Source organism: Polyodon spathula, chromosome 8 (genome assembly GCF_017654505.1).
Source record: "Polyodon spathula isolate WHYD16114869_AA chromosome 8, ASM1765450v1, whole genome shotgun sequence".
Taxonomy (NCBI): Eukaryota; Metazoa; Chordata; class Actinopteri; order Acipenseriformes; family Polyodontidae; genus Polyodon; species Polyodon spathula.
In genome coordinates, this window is record NC_054541.1 from 15884616 (window position 1) to 15904902 (window position 20287).

A 20287-nucleotide genomic window follows, 5' to 3' on the forward strand; every position below is an offset into this window, starting at 1 on the left:
TAACAATGTTTTAACCATAATCCCAGGGCTATGAATGACCCCCCACCCCCACCCCTCCCCCAAAAAGGGGTTCCAGATTTCAGATGCTATCATGATAAAGCCGCATGCATTAAAACAAGCTGCTTTCAATGCGACTTTACCCATGTACATTCTGAGAGAAGAAAGTAGCTCAAATTAAAAAGGGGAATGAACAAAAACACAAGATGCTTGTGGGGGAGGATCGTGGCGAAGTGTGTGTCACTAAAAAAAAAAAAAAACAGTGCTATTTTGTTTCCTTAATAACAAGCCTACGTGATGCTGGATCCAAACTTAACCTAAAATAAGGAATGGGAGTGTCAAAAAAGCTACACTAAGAGACAAACAAAAATACATATTTATTTATTTATTTATTTAATAAGTTCCAAATACCAAAAATACCATCACATTATTAAGCCATAAAATGTGTGGATAGAGCAAAGATACAGTATAGATATTACGGCTAAAGACCGAAAATCGGCCAAGCTGTCATTGACCGGCCAATGCTGTCAATGGCCGTTGCTCTTGAACTACAGTGCCCAGTCATTGACGTCAACAGCCACTCATTTTGGGCGATGTTGTTTTCTTAACATAAATGTAGAGTACTTAGGGCATTAACCGGCCGTTGTCAACAATTCCCAGTGAATCTCGGGCAATATGTGTAACTATGACAATCTCTAGCAAATACCTTATAACGTGGGACAATAAGCATTCCACCTGCTGTCTTATTTTTAGCAGCAGTAAGCCTGGCCGGGCAACACTATTTTTTTTAAGAAAAAGATACACAGAAAGAAAAAAATAAGCCCACAGCTTGGTTTTCTATTAGGAGTTTGTTCCTTTAAAAAAAGATGTCCTGGTTCATGCTTGTAAAGTTTGTAATCCATTGTAGTTCAGTCAGTATACCTTATGGAAAGATACAAAAAAGTTATAAATAACAACCACAAAACCACAATGCAGCTGTGTTATCACTGTGTACGCCTTGCCCTGCTGTTGGATCTTCATTCCTAAGCTGTGATCAGAAAGAATATTATCTCTGAAGAATCATCCTTCTCCATTTGGATTACCAGTGAGACCAAGCTTTTTCTTTTTTTTTTATCTTTTGGGATTAAAAATATATTTTTGGGGGACTGAATATTTCGGGATGTTTAAACAAAGACTCATTTATACAGCATTTTGATTTTTGGGACTATTCTTTTTTTTATTTTTTTCCAAATGGACTCATCACCTAGTAATCTGTTACTACTGGCTCTCTGGTTTTGTGTTTCAAACCATATACAGGTTTTTTCTGTAATTTTCTCATTCTTTTCATTCTGAGCATTTGCAAATATTGTGTAAATACATATTTTGAGTTTGATACATGTTCTTGTTTCATATTTGTTATTAAGATGTTCTTTTTTCAGTGAGGTGTATATTGTACCTCTGTTCTTCTCTTATTTAGAAATAATAGTTGAGAATGTATTTGATTTATAGAGCTGTTTGTTACAAATTGATAGTCAGTAGTTTCTAAAATGGCATATGCATTGTTGTTAATGTAAATCTGTGTAGTTGGTTCTTTTAAATACTGAATACATGTATTCTAAAATATACAGTTTTTTTTTTTTTTTTTACCTCCAGTATTATTTTAGTAGTTGTATTTACGATTGTTTCAATCGTTATGACTACACTGACCGGCAAAATCGGCCAATGATGTGAATGATCAGTCACTGACGACACTGGCCGACTTCGGACTTTGGCCGTAACATATATATATATATATATATATATATATATATATATATATATATATATATATATATATATATATAATATATATATATATAAATTAGTAGAATTATTAGGTTCCTTAATATATATCATTAAAATATATTTTATGTTGTATATAATATATATATAATGGTATTATAAATATGTTATAAATAAGCATATATCGAACAACTATAGACATTTGTTGTTGTTTGTAAATGGCATTTAAAATGTTACAAAATAAAGGATACGAAATAAGAATTTTGGCAATATTAGAATTCTGTCTCTCCATATTTATTTGTGTATTTATTTATTTTTCAATACCTAAAATTGGATCCAAGTATCAATAATTGGAGTTACAGCGAGGGGGGAGGGGAGGGGGGAATCAATAGTTCACATTTGATTTTGGATTTCAGACTTCTCAGACAGAGCTTCTGTAAATACTCTATGTACAACTGTGAAACGAAAAAATGTCCCATATAAACATGGCAAACCATGGTAAACTATGATGCATGGGAAAACTGTGAAGTTACCGTGAAAATTTAGCGTGGTGAACTTCTATAAGGGACGGTAGTACACTTAAAGATCCCTTCTCTTATAAGATGCAAGCACATTTCTGTTCAGTATTTCCATTCTGTGCACCTCTCCATCTTAATAGTGACTAACAGGAGTTAATTGTCACGCCAATGACCTGTATTATTGTCTCTTTATCCTCTTGTTAATACCTTTTTAATAGGGTTAGGGTAAGGGATGAGAAGGGTTTTATTGCCGATAACGGTTGGCTGGCTTACATTACACATGCTCTTTTACTCTTCAATCAAATTATAACCTCGCAGATGGGGTGACCAGATTAGGTCACTACCCTTATTACCATTACAATTATAATTATTATACATGGTTTTCAATATGACAAGACATTGAGAAAGACTAGTGGAAGCTTGAATTGATGAAGTTTCTTTCAGTGTTTCTGAACTCCTCTCTGTTGAGTGTTTTTAATAGTTATGGATGTGCAATACAATAAGGTAACGTATCCCGGCTGTACAGGAAATACAAAATGAGTAGAAAGTGTCCTCACAAGTGGATAATTAAGTTATATAGTTAAGGACAAGCAAAGAAATGACCAGGCAGAAGAACAGCCCCCTTCTTACATTGCGAGATTCCCATCCTCTCGATAACGTGTGGTAACGAACGCCTTTACCAGGTGTCATTGCCAGTGGATGTATAAATGTAGAAATGCAAGGGGGACATACCTAAAGAATTACTAAAAGAATGTTTGAACGACATGGAAAAAGACTTCCATTCTAAACTTTCTTATCATTGAATTAATTCTGTTTCTTTTTGTATTTCTAAATTCAGCACTATTGCGTGTGTAATGTGACTTTCAGTACAGTATGTACAGAAACTTTCCTGAGCCGAGAACATGCAGGTAGCGACTTTATTTCTTTTTCTGTACATTGTAGATTTAAGCACATATGGACACTGGGCTGTGTTGGGCAGGAGATGTTAGTGTTGAATGTGGAACACTGCAGTACATGCTAAATATGGATGCGTGTAAAAAGAGAAATCAGCTGGCTTTCTGCTGACCGCTGGATTCTACAGTCAGAATGAGTCGGTTCATTAAAAGCACAAGCAGGGAGACATTCTGTGAAAGTATTTTTAAGTGTACTGAGGCTGCGAGAGAGGAAGGGAGGGGCTCTTTGTTTTTTGTTCTTTTTGTGTGCGTGCATGTGTGTGTGTGCGTGTGCGTGTGCGTGCATGTGTGTGTGTGTGTGTGGGGGGGGGGGGGGGGGGGGGGGGGGGGGGGGGGGGGGGTAGCAAAGCGTGTGATTTCAAAGAACTTTACATGACAGCAGCACTCGGGCAGCCAGTGGGGATTCAAAGCCAGCTATTAAAGAGGTTGGGAGGCATTGTGTCTGACAAACTGCTGAGAAGGAAAGGAATAGCCACGGAAAAATAAAAAAGTGTGTGTGTGTGTGTGGGGGGGGGGGGGGTTTGGAACAAATAACTGTGTGCCACTGAATCTGCAAAACGCTTGACTCCCGTGCTGGAGCACTATGTAATAAAATGTGTTGCTAAGAAACATGCTACAAGAGGAAGTTCATTAAAGGATCCTTTCAAACAAAGCTGCTGCCAGGCTCATCTCGTCTTTAAAGACCGCTGTTATTTGGTTTGTGTTCCCTCGTGTTCCTAATTAGATTTCTCTGTCAAAGCCGGCTATACGCTCCGTCCAAACTGTGCTGCGGAACGATTTTAATAACAAAACAACATATTTCAGAACAGTTTTTTTCACTCAAGTTCAATTTATTTCTTTTTTATTTGTTTCCCCTTGGCATTCTGTTTTATTTTTTTTAACACTGCTACACTGTTCAGCAACTTTTTTTGTTTAAAAAGAACAGAGTGTACCAAATTTCCTGACTCATTTATGCACACAGTCATTTTGTTGTCAGATTACAACCTTTTAAGGACAAAAACAGCATTTCGGGCCTTGTACTTTGGTAACTCTAGGTTGCTATAGTTGCTATGGAAACTATTTTGGGTTGGTAGTGGGGGCTTTAAAATGCTTTTTTCTTTCAGCAGTCAAGCACAAAAGATGGATTTTAAAAAGGTTAAAGATTGATTAATGAAGGAACTAGACCTGTGCACGTAAAGAAAAAAAAAAACACACACACAGCATGTACTGAATGACACATTTGAAAGACCTTTTACAAATCAATTCAGCTACCAGCAAGGCCTGCACAATAAAAAGAAAAGCTTACTGTGTACTTTTGGCACTTGCTTTTTTGTCTTTAAAAGAAAAAAAACTTGTATTTGATTCGTTTTAACATCGAGAGAATGTAGCTTCCGTAAGTTACATTTTTTCGTTAATAAGCTTATTCACGTTTGGTGTCTGAGAAAAAAAAAAAAAAAATATATATATATATATATATATATATATATATATATATATATATATATATATATATAATATAAATATAGTATATTATTTATAGACCTCTTTTTTAATATATATTTAGTTACTTTTTGACAACCTTCATTAGCACATCACACGTTGCTGTAAGCATTTTCTTGTAAAATGAGTGAATCAATAGTTATAGATTGAATCTCAAAAGATTTAGAAGGGTTATCAGTCAATTGTCAACTCACTTGCTGTCAGAATTCTGTAAAGAAGATCTTTAAAGATTCAACCAGCCAATCTCGTGTTGTGATAAAAGACAAATGTTTTGGTAGGAAAGTGCTTTTTTAAATAACTATTTTCACATCCCACTGGTAAGAATCTGGGGTGCAATGGGGACCCTGAATGCACCGCTCCCTACAGTCTTTGTGCTGGCCGTCACAGCGGCTGGACGGCATAGTAGCTGGAACTAGAAGCTGCATCAGCGGTTTCACATGACACTCTGGAAATTGCTACTGTACAACCTAAGACTAGAGGCAAAACCAAAGGTTAGGGTGCACAGTTCTTACTACCAAAGGGACATCTTGCCTACTGTGACACACAACATAACAACAACAAGGTACATTCTGTGTTTACAATGCACAAGATTTTCTTAAGAGATGTTTTTTTAAACTTCCTAAGCATTGCATGATTGTATTTGTAGATACAGTGCACCCAAACTGTCAGTCAGAAGAGCAGCGGTGTCATTCTAACTCTGAACACACCGGAACGGCACTAAAATATAGATTTCCTTTAACAAGAATCATTATGCAAATTCACACTTCACTGTAATTTCTACCAGTATTTCCACAAATTGTCTGTCTCCATCTTGTCAGAATGCTTTACTTTACTTGGCTGTGTGTCGGTGCTGTCGTCTGTGTTTGTGTCCTCAGTTGCAGTCGATGCACTGTTGCTGTCGACTTCGTCAGCATGTTTAGCCTTCTTAAAGAAATATTTTGTAATAGAAGAAGTTCCTAATGCTTTTTTCATTGCATCAAGAGGACTGACTGAATCAGACAGGTGTAGGGGAGATGTGAGTCATGTGACTTAGCTTGCCTATTATGCAGCTTGACTACATCACTGTTTACAAGCCACATCTACCAGAAACATCTCAACCCACTGTATGACAAACAAAGAAATACAAAGTCTTCCCTGACTACTATTAACTAGCTAAAAAGTATCATAAAAGGAACAAACAGGCTGAGATTTCAGACATTTGCGTCATTTTTGTGAAAATATATCAAACACAGCAACAATGGAACCTCACGAGGGAATGAATGACCTTCTAATAAACATGGTTTAAAAATGGACCTCAATATTTGAATGAAACGTGGGCTGTATCACATTCAATTTGTATCAAAATAGCGATCCCCGTAATAGTTTTTGAACTACAGAATGACGTTGTTGTATTACTTAATGTGTATTTCTACATTATCAAAACGAATATGGAGACACTCACATTTTTTTTTACCACTTTTTAACCAACAAAAAACATGTCATTGGAGAATGAGAAGAATTATGGGGCCATATTGCCAATAACACATTTATAGATATTACAATGCAACCTTGCACTACATTTGACTTATGCCAATGTGAAACATCAGATTCCAATTGAGTTGAACTCATTACAACACATCTGTCACAGTTCTACCCCATTTAACACTGAACTAATAATCCACCAGTACGAATATCAATCTATTTTTTTTATTTTCTCAAGGTGAAAATAATCCAAAATATTATCAATTGCTATGGCTCCCAATTCTACTTCATCGGTCAAAATAAAACTGTTGTGCGCTGGGCTGAAAGGCCAGACGCAGGGAATCCACATATCCTTTTTATTTACTCTTGTGAGAGCGGATTTGCATTTTAATGACCAGGCCTCATCTTTTGTTGATCTATGCCTTCTTTAGCAACCCCAGCCCCCATCCCTCAAACAGACCAGGCCCCATAAAGATTTTCACATTTTCAACCAGGAAGCCTTTGGTTTGTGTTCGCTAACTTCTCTCTCGTTCTCTAATCTCTCTCTCTCTCTCTCTCTCTCTCTCTCTCTCTCTCACACACACACACACACACACATAAACACACACACAATTTCTAAACATTTTCTTCTAGTTTTCCCTGTTTTCCCTTCCATAGTTGAACCCTTTGTGCACTCCATTGCATTGTTTCCATCTCCCAGAGGTACAAGTCATTTCAGCTGCATCACAAGCTCCCCTCTCCCTTGAAACCTACTTGCCACTCTGTCATTCAGGAAACCAAATACACTTCCATTCAGGCTACCACTGCCCTTGATGTAGTTGTCATGTGAAAGAAAAACCTCGAAAACAAACAAAAAAAAAAACTTGAGTGATAATAACTGACATTAACAGGAGTGATATAAAGTGGGAAGGACTGTACTTAAAAGCACTAAAATGTAAAGTCTGTGCTGTTTATTTTGGGTTTGATAACCTTATCGGGTGCGATTTGGATTAATTCAGTAGCTTGTGAGAAAATACCACAACCACTGGCTAAAAAGTTTTAAACATGAATCTCTCTGAGAAGATCGCAGCAAAAGCATGGAGAAAGGGTCTAACTTACCCTCTAATCAGTCCTGGTTATTAAAACTGTTAGTGAAACTATCAGGTGCCAGCTCAGTTATTACACAACCTGCAACAGCCTAACCTGAGCCTGCAGCTTCATTTATTTACTTTATTGATGCAGGGGAAAAAGCTAAGTTTCTTGCAGAAATCACACGGGTCCCTACAGTAGCAGCACACAGTTACTCCATATGGTATCGTGGTGCTGCAGGGAATTTGCAGTGAGCATTGGTTCGTAGTATATCTAAATATTGAAAATATTAAGCATTGTTGCCTCTTTGAACCATTGCCTTGACTGCAGTGCCAATGCACTGTCATTGGTATGGATAAACTATATTTCATATTTAAAAAAAATATTGAAAAGGCATGAAAAAGCAGCTCTCAAACAGCAAATCCTCTGTCCAAATGGCATGGTAAGCAAAAGTTTCCAAACCTCCCAGATAATCATTAAAGGCCTCTAATGAGGTACCGTGGGATTCCAGGAGTTATTAGGGGGCTTTCTTAGAGAAGAAATTCAAAGTCAATTGAAATCAACTGTCAATGTACTGACAGCGGGTTCCTTGAACTGGCTGCAATATCAAAGTCATGCAGTGGACTTGTTTCAATCTGCACCACTAAGCTGGGATAGGACCTCCTATATGCCACTCAGGGAAAAAAAAAAAAAAGATCATAATGTGAAATAACCTCTTCAGCTCCCAGAACTCAGCATCCAGTAGCAGAGACAATAGGACATCAGCACAATGAAAAGAACTAAAGAAAGAAATGCTGAGAAATGCCTGTAACAAGTTTCATTAGAATCTGATGAGCGGTTCTCAAGATATACTGTGGTATGACAAATGTACTGTAATGATATCCCATTATATCATAATAATAATAATAATCCCATTATATCACTCCATAATCTCACTTTGTTATTGCTGGGTTAATACACTGACTGACCTATACAGTGTCCTGATTTATTTATGGCAAATGATTGTGTACAGCTGTCAGAGTATGCTACATGCTAAGTCAATAAAGCTACGTTTACGACACTGTTAATAATAATAATAATAAATAATAATAATAATAATAAATAATAATAATAATAATAATAATAATAAAACTATGACTGAGATGCAATGAATATTTATCTTCTAAACAATAGATACTGTATTTTTAGAAACCACATAAAAATACTGTAAGTTATTCAAACGTAACCCCCTATGTTCCTGAAATATATTGTTTCTGACTGAATCCAGTGATACTCATTAGCCATTCATATGTACTGTAGCCCCTCTTCCCAAACATTCACAAGAGCTGCACCTGAGCGTGCTTTGTGCTTTATAATAATGATGTACACTTGCTTTTATTCACCCCCCTCTCCTATCAGGTGACTAATTAAAATTAGAAAACGATTCAGTATCATCAGCCAATCAGCTTCCAGCTATAACAGGCATTAAAGCATAATAGATGCCCACTGGAACACCACCGCAATCCCTGTGAAACCAATTTAAAATCAATCCACACAAGAACTGGCCTTTTCATTTGGACTTGCTGCATTTTTAAGCATAGTTCACATCTGTTGGACAGTAAATACTAAACAAAGACACAATTGGTCCAAATGTATTTTATTATCTACCAAAACCAGCCAATCAATACTTTGCATCGACGAAAACAACCAATCCTGTACCTGCAACTGCCGAGTCAATCAACGACAGCTGTCAGCTTGACTGGAGAGCAGACACAGCATCTTTCAACAACAACAAAGCGAGACGCGGACAGTTCAGTAGTATTGCACCAGTCAGATATCTGGCACTGTTCAGATAAACCATTAGCAGCCCCAACAAGTGAAAAAGTTATTTGTTTAATAAAGTATTTAAAGGAAATCTACAGTACCCTGGTATTAAAGTTTAACTGCAGCGACACTCTCCGTATAGCTGCATTAACCATGGCACGCACAGACTGGTGGTCATTGTGATTGCATGATAATCGCACAGTAACTGAAAGGGTAAAATCAAGAGTTCATCAGATTATACCTGTAAGAAAACTAATTAATTTGATGCCTGCAAATGAGTGCACACTATGCCAATGGGTATGTTAGTACGTTTCCATTTATTGACTCCAATATTCAAAAGCTACATGTCTATAGCATAAACATTTATCATTAGACACAACAAATGTGGCACCTAATTACAAATAGAAATCAGACAATGATCGGTTACCTAATGTTCTAGGAGACATCTTGGGTACAGAGTAGGGGTGTGCCTATTCATCGATTCACACGGTGAACCCTGATATTTTTCTTGCCGTTACAATTATTGATACAGTGACCCCTGTATCGGTACTGTTTTTCGTAACATAAACATGAGCATGCATTAATTTGTCTCTACACTGATATTTAGATAATATTATTTACTAGCATGTACTCTAGCAGCCTCACCTATCATTTACTGTGTAAGGGTGTTGAGTGGAGGCAGGATGTTAATGCTTATAATCTCATCAGAGCGATGGTGAAATCCTACCTGTTCTAGCCGGTTTAAAGTCCAGTGTGGACTCGCCTCATGTTCTTGATAAGAGTCACACTGTGTGTAAAATGTGTAAGGCTTGTATTTGCAGAGCTCCAGACTGGGGCCAAATTGGTTGCAAATGCAAAAACTAAATAATTTGTAACGTTTTTAGAGGTTAGGCGCATTGGCGCCTGTAACACAAACAAAGATGCCTCTCCCTTTAAAACCATGTGTCAATATTTATGAATGTGCCATGACGTCAGTCTGTAAGGGGAAAACATGCATTTAATAAAAGTTAGTATAGTAACATCGTAAATACCAACTTGCTGCAAATGAAACTTGTTTTTACCGAAAAATAAACGGTAAAGAGCTGTCTGTGTGACATGCTGTCACATCAGGACGTTACTGACACTGAGCACTGCAGCATGCTATTTCCCATGTTAAAACAGAGGGGCCTTCATAAATTCCAGACACAGAACTTGAGAAATATAAAAAATATAAACATGTCCAGTTCATTTCAGTCATCAGCTGCACAGATTCACCAATCTGCATAATGTGGCGACAAACAGTGAGTACAGACATGAAGTTACTGTTTTAGTATCACTTTAGTGTCTTATCAAGTTGCTGTATTATAAGCAGTTGAATATGATAGCAACCAACTTGCTCCTGAAGTGGCACCAGCAATTGGATTTGGCTGATTGGCTCCTAAGGCAACAATTGTGTCTAGAGCCCTGATTTTTAATTTTGTTTTAAAGAAATGTATTTTAAAGAATAAACAGGAAACAATAGCAAAACACTCATGAAGTTCATTTGACCAAAAGTGGTTTGCCAGTGTTATTGCAAACACTTCCACAAGCAAATGAAACAATTGTGCGTCAGCATTTTCACCATGTGGAGTGATACAGACATACAGACTTAGCGTATAAGGGTCCCCATACCAAACAAAAAAATGAGATAAAGGATGTTTTTTTTTAGTAATTAATTGTTGCACCTGCTTATCATAGTTTCGTTATTTCCTCCTGTAAGACAATATATCATGTGTTCTTGCCACAGGCACATACAGTACTGTGCAAAAGTTTTAGGCAGGTGTGAAAAAATGGTGTAAAGTAAGAATGCTTTCAAAAATAGACATGTTCATAGTTTATATTTATCAATTAACAAAATGCAAAGTGAGTGAACAGAAGAAAAATCTACATCAAATCCACATTTGGTGTGACCACCCTTTGCCTTCAAAACAGTATCAATTCTTCTAGGGATTTTGTAGGCATATAGTCAGGTGTATGATTAAACAATTATACCAAATATGTGCTAATGATCATCATGTAGGTTGAAACACAATCATTAACTGAAACAGAAACAGAAACAGCTGTGTAGGAGGAATAAAACTGTGTGAGGAACAGCTAAACTCAGCTAACAAGGTGAGGTTGCTGAAGACAGTTTACTGTCAAAAGTCATGGCAAGACTGAGCACAGCAACAAGACACAAGGTAGTTATACTGCATCAGCAAGGTCTCTCCCAGGCAGAAATTTGAAGGCAGACAGGGGTTTCCAGATGTGCTGTCCAAGCTCTTTTGAAGAAGCACAAAGAAACGGGCAACGTTGAGGACCGTAGACGCAGTGGTCGGCCAAGGAAACTTACTGCAGCAGATGAAAGACACATCATGCTTACTTCCCTTCGCAATCGTAAGATGTTCAGCAATTCCACTAGCTCAGAATTGGCAGAAAACAGTGGGACCCTGGTACACCCATCTACTGTCTGGAGAAGTCTGGTCAGAAGTGGCCTTCATGGAAGACTTGCGGCCAAAAAGCCATACCTCCGATGTGGAAACAAGGCCAAGCGACTCAACTATGCACGAAAACACAGGAACTGGGGTGCAGAAAAATGGCAGCAGGTGCTCTGGACTGATGAGTCCAAATTTGCAATATCTGGCTGTAGCAGAAGGCAGTTTGTTCACCGTAGGGCTGGAAAGCGGTATACGAATGAGTGTCTGCAGGCAACAGTGAAGCATGGTAGAAGTTCCTTGCAAGTTTGGGGCTGCATTTCTGCAAATGGAGTTGGGGATTTGGCCAGAATTAATGGTCTTCTCAATGCTGAGAAGTACAGGCAGATACTTATCCATCATGCAATACCATCATGGAGGCACCTGATTGGCCCCAAATTTATTCTGCAGCATGACAACGACCCCAAACATACAGCGAAAGTCATTAACAACTCTCTTCAGCGTAAAGAAGAACAAGGAGTCCTGGAAGTGATGGTATGGCCCTCACAGAGCCCTGATCTCAACATCATCAAGTCTGTCTGGGATTACATGAAGAGAGAAGAAACTGAGGCTGCCTAAATCCACAGAAGAACTGTGGTTAGTTCTCCAAGATGTTTGGGCCAACCTACCTGCCAAGTTCCTTCAAAAACTGTGTGCAAGTGTACCTAGAAGAATTTATGCTGTTTTGAAGGCAAAGGGTGGTCACACCAAATATTGATTTGATGTAGATTTTTCTACTGTTCACTCACTTTGCATTTTGTTAATTGATAAATATAAACTATTAACATGTCTATTTTTGAAAGCATTCTTACTTTACAGCATTTTTTCACACCTGCCTAAAACTTTTGCACAGTACTGTACGTTAAGGCAGCAGTTTGACCTCACACATCCGTGTCTGAAAACAGATTGGAGCAGATTAGCCTTGACAGGATGCTGAATTGCTTCTGTGTACAATATACTCAGCCCTCACTTCCTTCTCCCTCACCTGCACACAGCGCCATTCTACCAGCCTCCATGTACCTACAGAATAGAGCAATCCACTGCTGTCTTGAATATGAAAGAATTTCACCTTGTTTGTAACTGTAAGAAACTGAAACCCTGACAATGCATGTGCAGCACTGCACCACTGATCATGTGTGATGTGTGTGAGTTTATTAATGCTGTTATTGAATACGTCATGCTGTTTTTAACTAGACTGTCTCGTGAGAATGAGGATGCACAGTCTGTGTTTATACATTGTATAAAATAGGATGGTGTGTGATGAAAGCTGATGATCACCCCACAAGTGTGCCTACTGGCCACTCTGACCTTGAATGGGGTGAAAGTCAGCTTGTATCTTACACAGTATGCAATATAATATATATATATATATTTTTATATATATATATATATATATATATATATATATATATATATATATATATATATATATATATTATATCATATATTATATATATATATATCAATTTTAAATAAGAAAATTAAACGGCCTGGGCAACGTTCCTTCTGTCTGATACAAACTGTCTGATGCAAAGAATTTTCAGATGGCCGTATCACTTTCAGGGTCTACTATATATTTTATAATATTCTCCATTTATAAGAAGCAATGCGAGGCAAGGCACAGTATACTAAAATGAAGCTTTCTGTCCTTCACGCTTCATAGCTGACAAAATACATCTGGCGTCTGGTCAGTGTCACACAGGTGAAGATCACAGAATACCAAGCCAATCTAAACACTTTCAAATAAAGCAACAGGAGTCTTCAATGTTTCATAGATTTGCATTCAGAGAAAATACATAAAACAGAAATAGGTTAAAACATCTACAAAAAAATACACCCAACCCCATTTTGGATAGCTCAGCCACTTTTAGCAAGGCACAATACAGATCATGTAATATTGCTGTCTGTGTAAGGTTATGCAGCCATAACTTCTGAACACTCAATCAAAAGGCTTAGTTTTACCCTGTAAGGCTACAGCTCTAGTTACCAGAAAACAGGTTTCAGATCTTTATTTAGTAGGTTTAGATTCTTATCTAAACGTGTGTGTGTGTGTGTGGGTGTGTGTGTGTGGGTGTGTGGGTGTGGGTGTGGGTGTGTGTGTGTGTGTGTGTGTGTGTGTGTGTGTGTGTGTGTGTGTGTGTGTATGTGTATGTGTGCATGCGTGCGTGCATGTGTGTGTTATGCAACAGTAAAATAAAGACAACTTTGTAAAAAAGACCTTCAAAATACTCACTTGAATGTTCACTGAATGTATGTTCTAGCTCTGAACTGTTTTTCAAATAACATATTAACAGTTAGAATTTGGTGGTGGTTTATAATTATTTTTTCTTTTTTTTTTTTTTTTAAATGATCCTCACCAACATCATCTATTCTGTTTTAAGTCTTCAAACATTAAATAGGGGGACTACATCTCTACGTTTCTAATGGCAACATCCAAATAAATAAGTGATGCACTTAATCAGCTTAGTGAAAATGCAAAGCCCTGGCAGCAGCAAAGTGACTTAATGAGCAAAGCAACTGATTGAGAGAGAGAGAGAGAGAGAGAGAGAGAGAGAGAGAGAGAGAGAGAGAGAGAGAGAGTAATCTAGGGGCTGCTTTTCTTTTCTATCAAACATTATAAATAATGCATATATTTATTTAATGAAGTAAATAAATTACTTTTTTTTTAGTTTGTTTCGAAATTAACACCTGGTACATTGCCTCTCTCAGACGACATAGAGTCACCAAACCACCCTTTACCAGTTGGTCATTCCTGTAAAGGAATATTTAAAGATAACATCTCTATGTAGAATTTGTATAAATATTATAATTTAAATATTAAATGATTCTAAGTTTAACCCCCTAAGGGATTTCTACTTGAGTCACACCATTTCTTCTGTATTAAAATTACAGTCAGTCTACATGTCCTGTGACACTGAGGACCCTGACAGCGATGGTTCAGCTGCACTGCTGCTTAGTAAACCTTCCCCGAACAGGTTTCAAAGTTGCACTGATCGCTGATTGGTGGTCCGACTTGGCTGGGTGGGTGGGGGGGGGGGGGGGGGGGGGGGGGGGGGGGGTGGGTTGTTGTGGGCCCAGGGAGCCAACGCATGTTTAAGATCGCAGCTGTGCCAGCATTCAAGGTGGCTGCAACGCATTGGCTGCACAGATGGGCGCTGAGAGAAAGCTTCTGTGTTCGTGTACACCGAAGAGGACAGTGTCCGCTCCAGAGAGAACTACTGCATGAAACCCTCCCACTCCAAGACGGTCCTCATGAAGGCATTGCCCTGTCGAGGCCGGAGTCGCCGGGAGGATGCTGGGACTTGGCAAAGTTAGTTTAGGGGATTTGATCACAACAACAGTATAGCAAGGGTTTCGTAGGGTCGGTTCCTGGAGTGGGATGTCGCTTTTAGTAAATAACCCTGATGAAGGCTTGATTAAATTACCTATTACAATTCAGAAACTAATTTGAAATATTGCAAGACTACCTACTAGCCCTAATGTGGATACTGTATGCACCGATCATAACATATTCTATACCATGGACACAATAACTGCCTTGAATTTTCAGAATTCTTCTCCAAAGTTTTATCCTGCGCTCATGGTCTCCAGTAAATGAAGCAAAATTAATCATAGTTCACAATAACCAAAATTTAGATAAACCTCCAGTTTACCAAAATGATTTCAGGCAAAGGGCAAAGGTTTGATCACAGTGAAAGAGGGGCAGAGATGAGGCTGGCAGACTTTACTGTTTTAGTTAGCATCCCTTTAACTATTAGAAGCGTCTGGGCCACAATTTCAGTCTTTCATTATCTCCTATATTGAATTTTGAATGGAGAAAAACTGTATTTTGACAAAAAGAACCACAGAGCGAAGTAATATAATACAGGGTATCTCAAGTTGTTTGCTGGTTTTGTAACAAAGAGATGCCTTTTTTGGTCTTCTAGTTAATGTATTGTATAGAACCCTGGGTTGCTTTGTCTATTAGAATGATTCTTTACAGAACCTGAGTTATTTTCTACATTGTGTGAAGCGATATTGATCACAGTGATTAATATAAGGCTGATATGGGTGCCAAGAGCAGAGGAAAACTAATGTATACTGACTTTATTATTATGCAAGTGTGTCATTTACATGGTTTTGTTCAATTTTGCACCCCATTAGTTTTCATGGTCTGGGGCAATTTCTTTGTTCTTAAATTAAGAAAGTTAAAAATGTGACATTTCACTGATACTAGGAGAGGAAATTCAAACCCTGGGGTTTTTCTTTTCATTGCTCCAAACTAGAATGAATGCATAGACAACAAAGCGCCACTGTCTGTTTGTAAAAAGAAAGCAAACTGCTATTGTCACAGAACTAACTACTAACAACTAACCAGTTATAAAAGTGTACCACAGTAAATGAGCATATCATTTTGCAGTTCTCCAGTGCTTTCCCCATGGTTGTACTATGCATTTACCATAGTTTGTTCTTTTTTTTTTTTTTTAATAAGCTTTACTATACCTCTGTGGGCTTTACAGTCCTTACCCATGCTTTCACTGTGCTTTGTTACACCTTGCCACGTTATTATCATATAAGGGAAATTTGCAGGAGATCTTAAATAAATAAAAATGATTATATCTATATAATTGCAGTAAACAAATAGGAAGGCTTTTGAAAACTATGTTTAATTTGATAGTAGTAACTCTACACAGCATGTAGAAAAGGTTACCATATTTAGTCATATTATGCTAGTCCTCTTCGTTTATGTATAACTGTCCTGAAGAGCAAAATACACTGATACAATAAGAGGATAAAAACCTTGTGTAGGCTTCCTGTTAAACATCATGACTGTTATGATTTCTCTTAACTCTACATATCAAGCAGCCACACATCGGTGCGCCTCAACACACAAAAAAACTATTGCATATTAACCACATATAGAACAATGGCGTGTAGCAACCAACGCGTTTAAAACAAAAACACACAAAGACGCCTCACTTTAGTCTGATAATACCTTATTTGTATCAACCACCTGGGTATTATGTTGTCAGTTTGTTAGTTTTAGTACACAGAACCCATTGAAAGTTACACTTTCAAATGTTACTTTTTTATTTGTGTTTGTGATATTCTGTGTTTAATATTTTCTTTCATTTCAGGAGAATTGATTTATCTGATGTAACAAACGTTGCACCTCCCCTTTTAAATGAAATCCCCAACACGAATTGCCATTGGATGGTTTTAAACTCTGGCATATGCAGTTTTTTTAAAAAAACTTCATTTGTAATGACCTCTGGCGTTAGAGCATATGATTAAATCTACACCGTGGTTACCAAAAGAGGACTCGACAACTTGCTGTGCTTTCTAAGTACACGCACGCCGACATTCTCCGACTCGCATTTATTTTTTACTAATAAAAAGACACAAACTGGTTAGGTTGTATCCAGCGATTAATGCTTTGTGCTCTGCTGAGTAGGGCATTCTCTCTCCCCTCCCCCTCTTCCGAAAACGGCTTCAAAGCAATCAAAATGGTAATGGTGATCGTGAATGGGGGGCCCATCCCCCACGTTCAAACTCTGCAGACTTTCCTCCATCCTAGGTGGAAACGACACCCCTTCACTAACAAAAATGGAAGCTTCCACTATGAAACTCAAGTGGCTTCGCATATATATATAAATAATAATATATATATATATCATATATATATATTTGAATATATATATATATATTTCAAACAATATTCAAGCTATCGGATTTTCGAAAACTACATAAAAACACGTGCAATAAATAAATAAAAAATAAACGTACACTTTTTAATCCCTGCTTTTTAATATTATAAAGTAACACTTCATTGCTTATGAAAAGCGCGCACACACACACACACACACACACACACACACACACATACACACACACAGGCGCTGTTCTTGGTGCTGAAAAGATCACATTCCAAAGGAAACGCGATCGATTAAACTTATGAAAAGCTCCATTCATTCCACACGGGGGAGATCTCGGGAAAAACAAACATATTGAAACAAAACTGGTGCTTAAACTTTATTCCTTTTTAATGGGTTTAAAGGTTGACATATTGCCACAGCTAAATCAACTTTACAATTTCGGTAAGAAGCGAAACCGAGAGAGGATGGTAGCTCATTGTGCTGTACAAGTGTTACTGAAGCGTTCAATGGCATCTGTTCATGGTCCTGAAAAAAACACGAGCAGACCGGCGGAGCTCGTTAATTCAGCTAACATCCCCAAACACTGGGGAGCGGGGATACTATTTTGTTCATGGATCAAACACGTTAAACAGCAGCGTTTAAATAACACAGTCAAGATTAAAGACACGTTTCACATACGATTATATAAAAAAAAGTGAACGTGAACTCGAATCAAAAGCTAACACGTCAGACCAGATGAAGAAGGGTACAAGCAACTAAAAGAAAGGACATCAATACAGCGGGTTATTTATTTAAATAGCTATATAATTGTACTGCTTTGTTAATTTCGGCTACAAATACCTAATTTCAGCATATTCTTTCATTTGTTGTAAAAAAATAAATAAATAAATAAAACATAGTAATGATTTAAGATCATTTTCTTTACCCACACTCCCGAAACATGTCGACCTACTCAAAATGGACGCTAAAATTCCCAACATTTCATTGCTGCCCAACTTATATTAAAGCAGTAGAAAAAAAACACAATGTTCTGGCTTAGCTTTCAGACAGTGGAAATAATGCATTTTTTGATTGACCGGAAATGGATCCAAGCATATTACTTGTTAAATCGTCCTTCGCTGTACTTATTTTAACTTCAGATTCCGTTCTCAAAAGTAAAACCAAGCTTCCCCTAAGCCAAACTGCTCGATAAATTATGCAACATTCAGCGTATTTTTAAAATCTTACTTGTTTTTCGCTTAGAGCTGATATTCTTGCTTGTCTTTCGTGGAGTTGTTTCTTAAGCTCCCCGTTCTAAAATGAAGCAAAAATATGATTATTGACCTACAAAAAACAGTTAATTTTAATCCTCGCTCGCTTGATAAAAAAGGCCAAATTATCGCCTCCCGCAATTGTTTCAGAGCAGAGCATAAAGGCACCGAATCAAGTGCTGAATAAAGGGAACAGAAGGGAAGAGAAAAGAGATCTAAGCTGATAAAGTTTTTTTTTCCACCCAGTTCGACCACAGCTACCCTTTTTATTACATTGAGACAATAATACTTTAAGAATTTAATTTACCTGTGGGTCTTGCTTCATCTGTGCAACTAGTTTCTAAAGAGAAAAAAGCATAAACAACAATTACAAAAGTGTTTCAATTAGTTAGTATGTTTGGGAGGAACAAAGACCCAAAAGCTAACACTGCGAATCAGTTTCCAGCGGCAGGTCATAAATATTCAAGTCTCGTCCTAATCTCACACGGCTCCTCCGCATTATTACTGGAATCCTTGTTGCTCTTAAAAAAAAAAAAAAAAAAAAAAAAAAAAAAACTCAGCAAATTCCCAAACTACTCAGAAAAGTGAAAAAATCCCTTTCCCTCAACGACACACACTACTCATCAACAGATACTGAAGCAAAACAATCAGTATCATACACTTATTTTGCAAGAATGCACATCGTTCACGCTTGATCCCGTCAGTGTTTTTCCCCTTTTCGTTCTCGCTCTCTCGCTCAGTGTTTCTCATTCGCTCAAGACTAGCAGGATATAAAATAATACGATTTTATAATACCTGATGACACTGAATTTCCAATTTCAGTGCGTCTTGTAGGCCCTGTACATCCATATTGTGACTTTCAAAGCACTTTTCTTTCACTTTTAAAGCAATCGCGAAGAAGTTTTGTGGAAAAAAGAAAATTTAAAAGCGACAATAACAACCGAAAGAAGAAGTACTCGGGCTGCAAAGCAAGTTCTTGCCTCTTGCTGGGGACACGACTCGTCACTCACTTTACGCCACGGCGGAAACTCTTACAAAGACGACGCAAAGACTTCAGCACCTGGACAGATCCATTGCTATAATAATTCCGCCGCGACACGCTTGTTCCGGGTGCTTGTTATTTTCATCTTTCGGTAATTATGAGTTGAAAACCGAGGGACTAGATTTAGTCCGAGTCTGCGGCTTGATTTCACTTTGCCTCAGGAAAAGTTGCGCTTCGGCTGTCAATGCTAATTCGAAAGTTCTTCAACTTTTTGCTTCAGTTACATCTAAGACTGCAGGTTCAAGGGCGTGAAACGAGGGGCTTGTCAATTGCGGAATTCTTCCCGATTTGTCTTGAAGAGATACAGAAAAGCGTTTCTTATGTGTGTCACACATGCGCGCTATACAGTGTGTAACTGGCAAAGTGCTAACTATGATCTTGCAAGCGAAACTATTTAGAAAGGTCTTTAATGGCCATTTATGTGTTTCCAGTATTCTTACATTGTGCATTGTTGGTCCCACAACCGTTCAATAGGGACTAGAGCTCTTGGCAATATTTTGGAATGTGTATACATAATAAAATTTAGATAAATCCATAAATATTTAAATAAATACTTCGTACTCATATATCATATATATATATATATATATATATATATATTATATATATATATATATCTGTGTGTGTGTGACATAATATACAGGCTGTATTATTACTGTAGTAAGATAACTTAAGACTTTTTAGTATTCAAAATGACGTGAAAAAAATATAATAAAGATGTGTCGACTTCTGGAGGTATTTAAGATCATTTTGGGTAAATTCTAGTTAAACCCTCTGGCATCATAGTATTGAATCTATCCATTTATTTTCCTTTATTCTTCTGTATTGAACATTATCTAACTTTATTT

At 37.4% G+C, this 20287-nt stretch overlaps 1 protein-coding gene across 1 annotated transcript in view; it reads right to left on the reverse strand.

The window, feature by feature from the left end:
- LOC121319513 (PHD finger protein 21B-like) overlaps positions 1-19602 on the reverse strand; it is a 106545-nt gene extending 86943 nt beyond the window's left edge. Inside the window, exons 1-3 of the mRNA XM_041257013.1 lie at positions 19193-19602; positions 18705-18737; positions 18375-18440 (exon numbers count right to left, since the gene is read on the reverse strand). Of these exons, the coding sequence (XP_041112947.1) occupies positions 18375-18440; positions 18705-18737; positions 19193-19246 (153 nt within the window). The 5' untranslated portion in view covers positions 19247-19602. The remainder of the gene's footprint in view (positions 1-18374; positions 18441-18704; positions 18738-19192) is intronic.
- Between the last annotated feature and the right edge of the window lie 685 nt (positions 19603-20287).